Source organism: Zeus faber (assembly GCF_960531495.2).
Source record: "Zeus faber genome assembly, chromosome: 10".
NCBI classification, from domain to species: domain Eukaryota; kingdom Metazoa; phylum Chordata; class Actinopteri; order Zeiformes; family Zeidae; genus Zeus; species Zeus faber.
Genome location: NC_137199.1, coordinates 1,911,075 through 1,924,101, shown reverse-complemented (window position 1 = coordinate 1,924,101; position 13,027 = coordinate 1,911,075). Strand labels below are relative to the sequence as shown.

General features: G+C 41.3%; 1 protein-coding gene across 4 annotated transcripts in view; it reads right to left on the bottom strand.

Moving 5' to 3' along the window:
- Window positions 1-12,142, bottom strand: part of csnk1a1 (casein kinase 1, alpha 1) — a gene marked incomplete at its 3' end in the record, with an annotated part of 38,482 nt that extends 26,340 nt beyond the window's left edge. For all 4 annotated transcript variants that reach the window (XM_080008604.1, XM_080008606.1, XM_080008607.1 and 1 more), the window contains exons 1-2: window positions 11,458-12,142; window positions 11,038-11,144 (exon numbers count right to left, since the gene is read on the bottom strand). In XM_080008604.1, coding sequence (XP_079864730.1) covers window positions 11,038-11,144; window positions 11,458-11,580 — 230 coding nt within the window. In that variant the 5' untranslated portion in view covers window positions 11,581-12,142. The remainder of the gene's footprint in view (window positions 1-11,037; window positions 11,145-11,457) is intronic.
- Between the last annotated feature and the right edge of the window lie 885 nt (window positions 12,143-13,027).

Here is a 13,027-nt window from a genome sequence, read left to right as displayed (position 1 = left end):
GCTATTGATGCACCATTTTTTGCGCCTATGACCTCTGGCCATCTAAAGGCTTGTCCTGCGGGAACCAAACGGAATTTATCCAATGTAAAATAGCGTACTGAGTCTATAAAAGCATGTTTGGTCAGACCTAGAGTTTACAAGCTATGCATAGTTCCCGTCTATGCTGCGTTTCTGCCAAAACGTTTGTTGGGGGCGGCCATATTGTTTCAACTTTTCTGAACTTTTTTGGTAACTTTGAACAGTAAATGTCCAAAGAGTCCAATACCCCTGGTTTGGCGGAAACTCAACAAATTGTCTAGAAGGAAGTGTCAAAAGTAGGTTTTCCAGACAATGCAAAATGGCTGAAATGGTGAAGGTGGAAGTCAACACTTTCTCTTAACAAATGTATTTGTCATGAGGAGCTGCATCATGTCAACACACGTGACTGTAGGCCACACGGCAGATTTGGCCAATTCAACGTTGAATCATTCAGATAATGACTAGCACTCACTGTGGGCAGAAATGTTAAATTTTTTCTGGTTCATATTGACACCTTGGACTTTCTATCCACCAAATTCCATGAAGTCTGGACAAATTTAACCTCACCTTTAGGCACCTGATATTGACTGGCCTGTGGTGGCCATCTTGTTTTGACAAACGACTTCATCTTTGAGCCAACAGAACATTCGGCTAAAAGTGTCTTAAAAAGGGTCTAGGGTAGGGACCATTATCATGAATTTTCTAGTATAGAGTCCCCTTTAGGCCAACCAGATGTAACAAGTAGCAATAGATTCAGTCGAGAAAACTGGACTTGGGAACAGGGTTTTGGGAAAATTGGAGTGTTCAGAAGATACGGCTGCTTTCTGTTTATGCAGCAATGTCGCCAATACGTTTGCACTCAACGGATGATTTTTTAAAGAGGGAAGTACAAGGAATTGAACAAAGTTGGTTTGGTTGAAATTGGACAAATGACCTAGCAAGAGATTGTTGCCATCCAAGCCGTTTTAAAGTCATTTTTGATATTCAGGTTAAATAATGATGCCTAGCTTTGGGGAATACAACATGTTCCTCTTTGTGTCTGGCATGATGACAGACCCTCAGAGGGTTAAGCACACACATGAGGTCAACTCAATCCCAAGAAGTTAAGTTTCATTTAGAATGGTTTAAATGTATATTTAATACAACACAGACAACTATTACTATTACATAATTATAGAACCAAGAATCACGATTGTGAAGCCACCCCTTGCAGTCGCCTGTGCGAGCTCCTCGCGTCGATTACACACATTTTTGTATTTTTACAGCTTATTCTGCATAATCTCCAGGTGCATTGCAATGACATTGCACTGCATGTGTGTATGAACGTATGTACGTATGTATATGTATGTGACAAATAAACCTCTTGGTCAGAGCTGTACGGGTGGCACGGACAGAGAGCTCTTTGGACAGAGACAGCGCCATCTCCTTCCATGAATTCAACGCCAGCTTATTTTTGTGGTGAGGCATGGATGGACTGTACAAATTGTACATGCGGACCTCTTCACACAACCTGGCTTCGGACGGACCTTCATGTCCATCTTGAATAAACCTAAGCGCACAGCGCGGAGTTGCAAAAATTGGGAGGCGCACACCCTCACACAAAATGGCCGTGCAGCGCTGTCGCGAGCGTCACCATGATGTCATTTATGGTGCGCGCACTAAAGGACACTATGGCTGCAGCGACTGTAGAGCAGGCTTTACTCCCACAGCTCCTTCATTTACCTGCCCCGACCCTTCCCCCACCCCACTGTCCCTCCTAGGACTGCACCTATCGCCTCCTGCAGTCCCCTTGGTCAATAAGGAGGACATGCTTGGTAACCCCGAGCTGTACAACTTGTCCAATGGATATTATTTAGATTCCAATAGACGGAACAATTCCTGGAGGGATATAAGCTCTGAACTTGGGATGTCGATCTCGCAACAATCTATTAACGTCAGGTCTAGGCTGTTACCAATGGCTCGAGGTTAAATGCCCCAGTACAGCATTTTAAAGCAATGTAGTGGTAAATTTTACTAACATGCAGATGCATGGCAAATTTCAATATAAATAAAATGTATTGTTCTTTACTGTGCACACATTGCTAACGGCCCAGATAAACAAACAGTGACTTATTGTAGCTATTTGTACGTGTGATTTTGCCTTCAAAAACTATTATTGTTATTAATCTTTTCCAAAAATATGATTTCATAGAACAGCGGCCGGGAACCTTTTTTGGCTGGGACAGCCATAAAAGCCAAATATTTCTAGATGTATTTCCTTGTGAGCAATATAATATTTGGCTCACAATAATAAAATTGAATGCAACTTAATGAGTGCATTTTTTAAGTAAGGCATACAACACATCTGAGTAGTTTAAAAAAACGCTATATATAATATTCTCTTTATTCTTCTTAATATTGTTGTTATACTGTAGCTAACCAATAATAAATAAAATACTTTTTACCATTAACGCAACTTCTGGTGCTGCATGGTTTTGCTGATGGCCTTGTAGTCTGGTTCATACGTAGTGAGGTTAAGCTTCATGCAGGTGTTGAGGCTTCCATCAGTTAAACGTGAGCGTAGGTTGCTCTTGATGTTTCTCAGATGCGAGAAAGACTGCTCACATGCGTATGTAGAGCCAAACATGGTCAATACAGCAATACTCACACGCTGCATTGTGTGGTATGTGACGGGAAGCTCGTTCCAGGTTTTAAGAATCAGCTGGTCTTCAGGTTCAAGTCCAAGAGATTATTTGTCAAATACATACTGAAGTTTTTTCCATTTCTGTCCACTTATGTTCAGCTGATTGGTCCGACTCGAGGCAGGGAGTTTTCTTAATGTTTGTCTGTCTTACAGAGGGGATCGGCGCACGGACTCGTAAACAGCCCAGCAATGGAACGCCATTCCTCCTGCGCCCAAGAGGATCATTATTATCCACAATTATCATAATAATCCTCAGTGATATATATAATTGTGGCCTGCGTGCTGCATATTAAGTCCCCACACTTTTATTTGGAGGCACAGGGCATGGCGCTGTGTTGCTCTCCGCCACGTCATGTGTGAAGCGTCCACGTCCGGATACGTCACACATTTAAAATATATTTATGATTCCCCTTATTTATAATTCCCCATTAAAATGTTATCCCTGTGCGTTTTGTAAGCTTCTATCAATTTTATCCTGTAATTGTAATTTATTTTTTTCTTAAGAAATGACCGCTGGACTTGAAGAATCTCAGTCGACCAACGGGTTTCAGACTGATGATTCGACTCATCAACTTTCAGGCGGCAGCCCTACAAAATACATTGATATATGGTATTAACCCCACTCGTTTTATGTATATTCAATGAATAAATAGTTTATATTAAAGAAGAAAAACATGATAAAGCCTCTAATGACACAGCACGGGAAGGTGCTTGTCAGGACAAAGAGAGGCAAAAAAAGGGGCAGAACTGCTTTACGGCAATATTTTACCGCATGGTGCTTTACGTTACTTGAGCGTGCATGGGAGCAAGCGTAAACCCAGACAGCGGAACGCGCACTTGGGGAAATCACTCATGGGATGGATTATTACAACACTCAAACGTCTGCCAAAGGTGAGGGTAAATTAAAGTTTACATCTTCAATTTTGTAACAGAAATGTATACCGTAGACACGGTATAACAGGGAGAGGCTTACGATTCAAAACCATGGTTGCTTTATACTGTGGTAAACCTTAAAAAGGTATACTGCTACATCCATAAATCATAGTGGTTAGAATTGTTTCCTCCTCTAAGCAATGGTATCATAAAACAATTTTTCATAAAGCTGCAAAGAAACATTTGATGAATATTACATAATACATCATAAATGTAGCATTTTACTCAATTGAGGCAATGCTTTGTGATAACTGCAGTATTTGTTTGCAGCATTGATCAGTTGCTGTGGATAAAACCAAGATTTATCTGCTACAATTCATAATCAGGCCAGTATTTGTGGCAAACATAATAAGAAAACATTCAGCTACCTGTCGTTTAGCTCGTCAGTCATAACTGACATTAACATTGAGGGCATCGAATGTTCTTTATGAAGCCAACAGCAACAGATCCCTTAAAAGATTTTGGGCCACAATCTTCCCAAGGAATAGTTGTTTGAAGGTGTGAAAGATCAACGAGAGCAGTAAGGGGTTCAGTGTCTTGCTCAAGGACACTTTTAATTGCTACTAGGAGCCAAGGGATCGAACCAGGAATCCTTATTACTGGGCAACCTGCTCTAGCTCCTGAGCCACCGTGACTGGGGTGGAGGGAAACGGTTCAAAAAGAATTATGGCAGAATGTCAAACATGGACAAAGTGCACAAAACCTGAATAATGAGAAGGAAAAAGAAAAAAGGAGTAATATCAGGTCAGATGAGCGATATGTAATCTCATCAGTCATTGGGTCCAATAATTGCTCTGAGGCTGAATACAGCCATGGACTATGAGGCCATTTTAAAAGATTGGTGCACCCTTCGGGAAGGCACTGCTCCCTTACAAATGTTCCCATATTCCAGGATGATAACTACCCCTATACATTTAAAAATAAATCAAGAGTGCAACACCAGTGTAAACACCAGGAAGTAGTCAAAACCACTTACCCTGAGCTCACCAATCTGAACATCATTGAACATCTATTGGAATTTGTAATTCGAAGAGTGCAGTGTAGATTTCCACTGGCATCATCCATCAGTGTCCTTTGGGCTTTTATTCTTGTAGAATGCAGCAATATCCCACTGCACATGGTCTGGGACTAGTATGACAGCATTCCAAATATAACTGTAGCTGTTCTGAAAGCAAAGGGTGGTCCTACTCCTCATTAGCACTGTGTTTTTATACTGCTAGGTGTTCCCATCATTCTGTCCAGTCCCTGTATGCGTTGCACATGTATAATACAATTCACAACTAAATTGCAACCACAATGTTTCTAATAGGTTTTGATATTTGTGCCGGAAGTCTGCGCCAGAGGAGAATGTAGAATGATAAGATTCCTGATGAAGCACATAGGTACACATGAAAACTATTGAGAAGGCATACCACTTTTCACTTGTCTATGTATAGCCAAGTTATGTAGTATTCTTTGTGGCATAGATTCAACAAGGTGTTGGAAACATTCCTGAGATTTTGGTCCATATTGACATGATAGCATCACGCAGTTGCTGAAGATTTGTCGGCTGCTAATCCATGATGCCAATCTCCCGTTCCACCTCATCCCGAAGATGCTCTATTGGATTGAGATCTGGTGACTGTGGAGGCCAATGAGTACAGTGAACTCATTGTTATGTTCAAGAAACCAGTTTAAGATGATTTGAGCTTTGTGACATGGTGCATTATTCTGCTGGAAGTAGCCATCAGAAGATGGGTACACTGTGGTCATCAAGGGATGGACATGGTCAGCAACAATACTCAGGTATGCTGTGGCGTTCAAACCATGCTCAATTGGTACTAAGGGGCCCAAAGTGTGCCAAGAAAATATCCCCCACACCATTACACCACCACCATCACCAGCCTGAACCTTTGATATAAGGCAGGGTGGATCCATGCTTTCATGTTGTTTATGCCAAATTCTGACCCTACCATCTGAATATCGCAGCTGACATTGAGACTCATCAGATCAGGCAACATTTTTCCAATCTTCTATTGTCCATTTTTGGTGAGCCTGTGCGAATTGTAGCCTCAAGTTTCCTGTTCTTAGCTGACAGGAGTGGCACCCGGTGTGGTCTTCTGCTGCTGTAGCCCATCTGCTTCAAGGTTTGACGTGTTGGGTGTTCAGAGATGGTATTCTGCATACCTTGGTTGTAATGAGTGGTTGTTTGAGTTACTGTAGTCTTTCCATTGTAGTTTTATTGGACCATTCTCTGTAAACCCTAGAGATGGTTGTGCGTGAAAATCCCAGTAAGTCAGCAGTTTATAGTTAAATACCCAGACCAGCCCGTCTGGCTCCAACAACCATGCCACGTTCAAAGTAACTTAAATCCCCTTTCTTCCCCATTCTGATGCTCAGTTTGAACTTCAGCAAGTCATCCTCACAATGTCTACATGCTTTAAATGCAATGAATTGCTGCCATTTGACTGGCTGATTAACTATTTGTGTTAACAAGCAATTGAACAGGTGTACCTAATAAAGTGGCTGGTGAGTGTATAATAGCCATCAAACACGTCACTGTACCATTGCACCTCAGCTCAACTATTATAGCAGGGCAAGCTTATTTAAAGAAAGAACAGAACCAATAAAAATAGACGCAAAACAATGTAGAGTCAGGTTTGCCTGCTTGCCTCTGCCTGAAATGTTCCCTTTCCTTCGAAAGTATGCTGCTACTGAGGGGGAAGAGAGCATAGGAGTAACCGGATCAGCAGGTTCCACAGGCTCCAAGAGCCATTTTACTGCTTTCATGGGCCAGGTAAGAGGCCTCTCGTGAGAAGTTTTGAGTCAGCTTGTGGAGGTTACTCTTCCCATTAAACACCATCAAGCCACGACACCAACAGTGAGGAAGTTACATTTTCTAGAGTGTTAGATTTGTGTCAGGTTTTATCTATAAACTACAGGCTAAACTGATTATTTAATCACAATTTAACTTAAAAGACTGACTCACATACTTGATTCATATGATTCTGAGTATAATAATTGTAACCTAATCTGTCAAATCCCACAGTATGACAGAAACACAGTAGTTGTGTGGTGTAATGTATTCAAGCTAAAATAGCACAACATGCAGCATTAAGCACATTTGTTAAGAGATTCAGCTAGCATCCAATCAGGCTTCTGCCAATTTAGAATGTGTGGATACATGTTGGGACTCAAATATAGCAGGGTGGAAAGTTATCACCAGCTGAATCATATCTTGACTATGCCATACAGGCATTGTTGCAGCTACAATTGAACTACTATTGTAATGTGTTGTTGCAGAATGATCTTTACCTCATCATTTAGCAGACACTTTTGTCCAAAGCAACTTACTATTATTACTATTACTTACTATTACTATTATTCATACACCGATGGACGGCATGCTAGAAGTAGGAGCCAGGGATCGAACTGGAAATCTTCGGACTGACGTCGCCAATCCTAATTCCATTCCGTTTTATTTTGCTAATTTAATGGTCTACCTCCTCGAGAATTCCACTCTGCAAATAGTTAACCTGTAAAGGGCAATGCAAGGAACTGGAAGGTAGGAAAACCATCACTAACTAAAGCAGCCATTCAGCTGTGTTGGTCCTCAAAATAAGACGCCATGATTCTGACGTAAATAACATGCGCCGGCATAAAGCTACAGGGAGTTGTAGTTCTATGGATGAGATGAAGATTAAAACTATAACTGGTGAGATTGATCAGTGGGAAATGTACTGTAGGCTTATGCAATCGTGCAAAATTCCAATCTGCGATCGCTGGAGGGCATTGATCGGCGATATACAATTTATTGGGTGGTGGGGGGTGGTTCGCTCGCGCATAGAACGTGATGTGGTCTTCCCGGTTCAAAAGTGCAGCATTTATTATTTACAACTTAAGTATTTACACAAACATCTTTTTTTTTTTTTTTTTTTTTTTTTTTTTAAACAAATCAAGTCCCATAACAACTGAAAGCAGCAGGGAGATGTGCTCCTACACCGTCCCGACAGTCGGGAAACAGGTTCATTTTTGAAACAATACGGAACGGACCCTTAACTCAGTTGTTTAAAGTGTGTGTTTCATACAAGTAGGAAACAAACAAAAATAAACAGATGTGAAATAAAAAGACAGGCACGGAAGCCGGCGTGCACCACTGCCTGGAGGAGCAAAAAAACAAATTAAAAGAAAAACAAAAACAACAACTCCACTCCAATTCTCTGAGTTAGGTTTACGATTTTCATTTTCCATACGGGTAAGAAACTAAGTAAAACAATACATCTGAATCTCTCTCTATGGGATAATATTATCTATTCCTAGATTATAATCACAAGATTTGCATATAGAGTGGCAGGTAGTCTGAGGACCTGACCCATGGTGCCCTTTTTATCGGGTGTTTTTTTCACGCCTTTTTTTTTTTTTTTTTTTTTTTTTTAATTGTGAATGGGCTTCGAGGTAGCAGATTGTCTGGGCAACATATTCATGGAGGAATACCTCATGAAGCTCACACCCGATGAGACCCCATCACCAGTGGTTACTTGACAGCTCTGAGCGGAGAGGGGGATAGCGTCCACCCCCTCTCTCCCTCCCTCCCGCTCCTCCGCTTCAGTTTCAGAACACGGTAAACTGCACTTACACCGTTTAAATGCCGATTTTTTCTGGTGGATAAAAAAATAAAATAAGTAGTAGTATTTTACGAATTAGAATAATTTTTTCATTTAAGGATTGGGGCGTCGAAATGCGAAAATTAACTAAATGTTTCTATTTAGGTTTTATTTCTGTTAAAAGAAAAAAGAAAAAGAAAAAAGCACAACAACGGTGGGCAAGTAATGTCATCGGTGTACACCCCGAACACTGTAACACCCATAACAATGACAACCCTAATCCTTTCACATAATACCAACAACAATAATAAGCGGAAAAAAAAGCTCTGGTATCGTAATCGGCACATACGTATGTATCGGATTGGAACTGAAAAACAGTGAATCGGTACACCTCTACTTTGAATTATTAGACGACTCACTCTACCTCCTGTACTACCCAGACAAAAGTTGTTCTCCTAAAAAAACAAAAACAAAAACAAACAAACAAGCAAGCAATCACGATTGCCATCATGAATGATCAGATATTCTGGCCCATCCCTATTGGAAACATACAAAGACTTTCCATACGCTTTATATTATTTAGAGCTATATGACTTATACATAATACATGTATGCAATACAGTTCATGCTGTAATAGAGCAGAATTATTTTCCCCAAAGGAACTTCAAGTGTAGTAGCTTGGTTGTGTTCTCCTCAGCTGTTCTTGTCATCTATCAACCTCACACATTGAGACAAAGCTGCTTAAGAGCCTCCTAGCCTTAGAATTTAAAAACCTCAAACTTTTACCAAAAGGCAGATAATAAGGTAATACCAATAAGAACATCACAGAGCCAGTCCATGACTGGGAAGAAGTAAAGACAGGAGAAATAAGCGAGAGAGAGCATACGGAGGGATGATCTAGCTGAGGAAGAGAAGGGAAGCGGAGGTGAGGCAATAGGAAGAGCAGATGTAGAGCTCATGATGGGACAAAAGAGACCTGCAGAGTGTTATTCAGAGCTGACAGGAAACCCTGGCTCTACTAACCTGTAAAAAAAACAAAAAAAAAAAAACTGTTAAGAAAATAACAGAAAGCAGCAGCTATTCTGCAGTTTTGAAAATCTTCCTTCCCAAGGGATGAAGTCTTACTACCAGAGTCAGAACAGTTGATTGGCTCCTGTATTATTTAATTCAGTTAACATTATGTTTATAACGGTGGGAGGCAAAGTGTTAATCAGTAAAATTCAACCTGAATTATGACAAATGTGTGCTTTCAGTAAACATGCATTAATGAAAGTATTTTGATAAAAACAATTGTTTATTTCCTTATCCTTTGAATGGTGTTTAATTTAAGCCAAGATCAACTTTGGATGACTGACTTATAATAATGCAGTTAAAATGTGAAGAAACATTTAAAATTCTTGATCCTTTAGACTGTACTGGGCCACACCAAACCAACTTTACCAGACTAATTGTTAGAGGGAAAAAAAAAAAGATGGATCCATCGCACAAATGGAATCCAACTGGAATCCAACTGAACAACACCCTGGCCTATGCTGAATAAGGTATAAAATACAACCCAATTAGAAACATCGAATCAAAGATGAGTTCCTTAATAACTTAGAAACAAGAAATAAATGCTGTTCGCAAAAGACTGATCAACATTGTTATCCACCAATCTGGACTTTGCAACCGCCTCTCGGTATTACATTCTCCAAAAACACAGACAGTGTCCGGAAAACAAAGTAGCAGAATACAAAAAAATTATGAAAATGAATGCGACAAACTCAAAAGTTGCGTAGATTTGACTGAATATGTTGGTAATGTGAATATAATGGGCAGCAGCTAGAGGCACTGCATCTTCAATTTGTTTTTAGAAGAAAGCATTTGAATATAATGAGACGACAAAAAATGTTACCACAGTATGCCACAAAGCTGGAAAACAGGTTCTTACCTGGTTATGGATTTATGCTACCAATGCCCGTAGTGCCAACAGATTTGATCTGGTGACACTGAGTAGTCACTAGTAGAGTATTTAATTTCAGCACAGAATGGCAATCACATATTTGTTTGTACAAAACGAGTGCCTACTTTATTCTAAGATGAACAGCCGAAAAGCCCCTCAGCCCCCTTTGTTTGCCTTCAAAATAGATCATAGATGCAGGGACGCTAGTGACAAACCAAAAAGTCGTGCAATCAGTGTCTTGAAATTTAACCGGAACTATTATGTGGCATACAGCAATCGATTTGTCATAACAAAATACTGAACAATCTCGATTTCGGGGCCTAAATTAAAATGTGATGACCACTGTTACAAATAAACAAAACAACCAGAAAAAGGGAATAATTGATCGCGACGGTGGATGCATCTCCACCAAGGCCTGAGTTGCGGGAACAAGGAAGACAACCACTACGACCGTCATGCCCTGTGCTTAGTGTTTTCGTTGCTGTGCCCCCGCCGCCATTTTCTAACAGGGAGAGGAAGACATGTTGGGAGCAAACACAACAAAAGAGGAGCGGCCATTTCCACTAACACACACAAACCCATTGGCTTATTTAACTGTACACACGTTGAAACACAACGAGGTGCCTCGCAAGCGCAATAATGAATCAAAGCGAACACTAAACCCGAGTGAATTTCTGCAAACGCGAGTTGACACGCAGGGGAACGGAGTGAATTGAAGAGATTAAAAAGGCCGAGGCGATGGCCTACAGATACAGAGGTAGTTGTCTCCTTTCGCCAAGCTACACAAAACAACCACAGTTTTAGAACAGAAATAAACGAAAACCCAACGTACTCGTCATACAGCCAAACCAAAACACATTACACGACTGCCAGTTTACCTGATATGCGGGATTCCGACGCCTCCTTGTAAGATTTTGTAGAGCTTGCTTTCGTATAGTAACTGTGGGTGTCTGGCTTTCTGTGACTCTAATTTCACCGCTACCTCCTGAAAGGGAAACAAAAATACAGACATTCAATATAATCGATTTGATGTTCTATAGATCATCTGGCCCTCGAGACTATCGTGTTGTCATCGACGTATCAAACTGCTTTAGATGCAACCGTAAAGGCTTTTCTTGTCGATTGTCGCCATTTCTCAAAGGAACACCTAGATTAAGGCAATTTAATTAATCTGCCCAACAGAATGTAGTTTGCCAGCCGACTCAAAGGGCCTTCTCGCCATGAGTCACCACTGCTTTGAGAAAACCTCCACCTACCCAACACAAAAAGTACAGCTTGAATATAAATTGAATACGCACCTCCCCGTTCGTGATGTTGATGGCCAAGTATATGTCGCCAAAAGATCCCGATCCGATTTTCCTGACAAGCTTGTATTTCCCACCGACTATAAACTCGGCTTTGGAGCCACTACTGGTCGCCATAATCCCTCCAGATGCCAAGCTCCTCTCGACACAATAAATTCTCTTTCGAGGGCGATTGCAGTCCAAGCCTTAACAGGACATACGGGGCCCTGCGTTAGATCAGCCCGATCGAGGAGATTCTGTGCTAACGTTAGCTACTTTACACAATGTATCGTCGTAGGCTAACGCGTCGGCCGAAAAAGGGGGTGGGGGTCGTCTATCCACGGCCAAGTGAAAAATATATCCGTGAAAATTTTACAAAGGTGTTAACGGCGCGTTTATTCGACGAAAAAAGAAAAAGTCCCTGGTGAGTTGGGGCCTTGACTCGAAGCAATATTTGAGCTAGCCAAGCCTCGCTAGCACCGAGCTAATAACACCGAAAAGGAGAGCCACGGGAAAACAGTCCGATCCCAACAACCCGTTAAAAAAAATCCAACATCGGGCGACAGTGACTTATTTAGACTCGCTGGATCCCCTATCAACGTTTTTTTCGACGAACTTTACGGGTCGCAGCCGTCTTTACAAAGCGCATCCCACTCAAGCCGCCATCTTCTCCTCACTAGCTTTTCTCCCTTCGTTTCCGTTCGAGGCGATAAGCTAACGTGAATTGGCCGCGCTAGCCACCGGGAGCAAGCGTCGGTGACGCGCTCTTATTATGTGTTGTAACTGCCTATAACTGTCGACAGATGTCACTATATATCTCTAAATATACAAAGTGTGTGTGTGTGTGTGTGTGTGTATACACATGACAGCGAGAGAGAAAACTTTTAAATTAAATAGTCAGGAACCATCCCAGTATACATACAGGGTGCAACAATTTGACCAGAGAGGCTGGACTTGGCTCCACATGTGCATCAATGGTCGCCCATGTAGCCGGTTGTCCTTCCTTGGACCACTTTTGGTAGGTACTAACCGCTGCATGCTGGCAACACCCCACAAGACCTCCCATTTTGGAGAGGCTCTGACCCTGTTATCTAGCCATCACAGTTTGTCAAAGTCGCTCAGATCCTCACTGCAAAAGTAAGTTTATTGTAGAGTGGCTAGATGTAACAAGCCGGGTGCAGATGGGCACGTCATGACAGAGGGTGTGTGTGTGTGTGTGTGTGTGTGTGTGTGTGTGTACATATTAGAGAGAGAGAGAGAACTTTTAAATAGTAAGGTACCACCCCAGTATACATACATAGTGCAAGAATTTAAACTCGAACTATGAATTTCCCATATTGGCCACATTGACCTAATTAAGGGGTCTTATTCACTATCATGTCAAAGGTGATAAACAAATTGTATTTTTGAGAGAACTTTGAGATTTGTGTTGCTCTGAATGGCCGCATGGGTTCCTATGTGGTGAAGGTACATTCCTCAGTAAACCTATGTTTTGCTTTCCCATGAAACTAGAAGACACCTCAACAACGCACACACACACACACACACACACACACACACACACACACACACACACACACACACA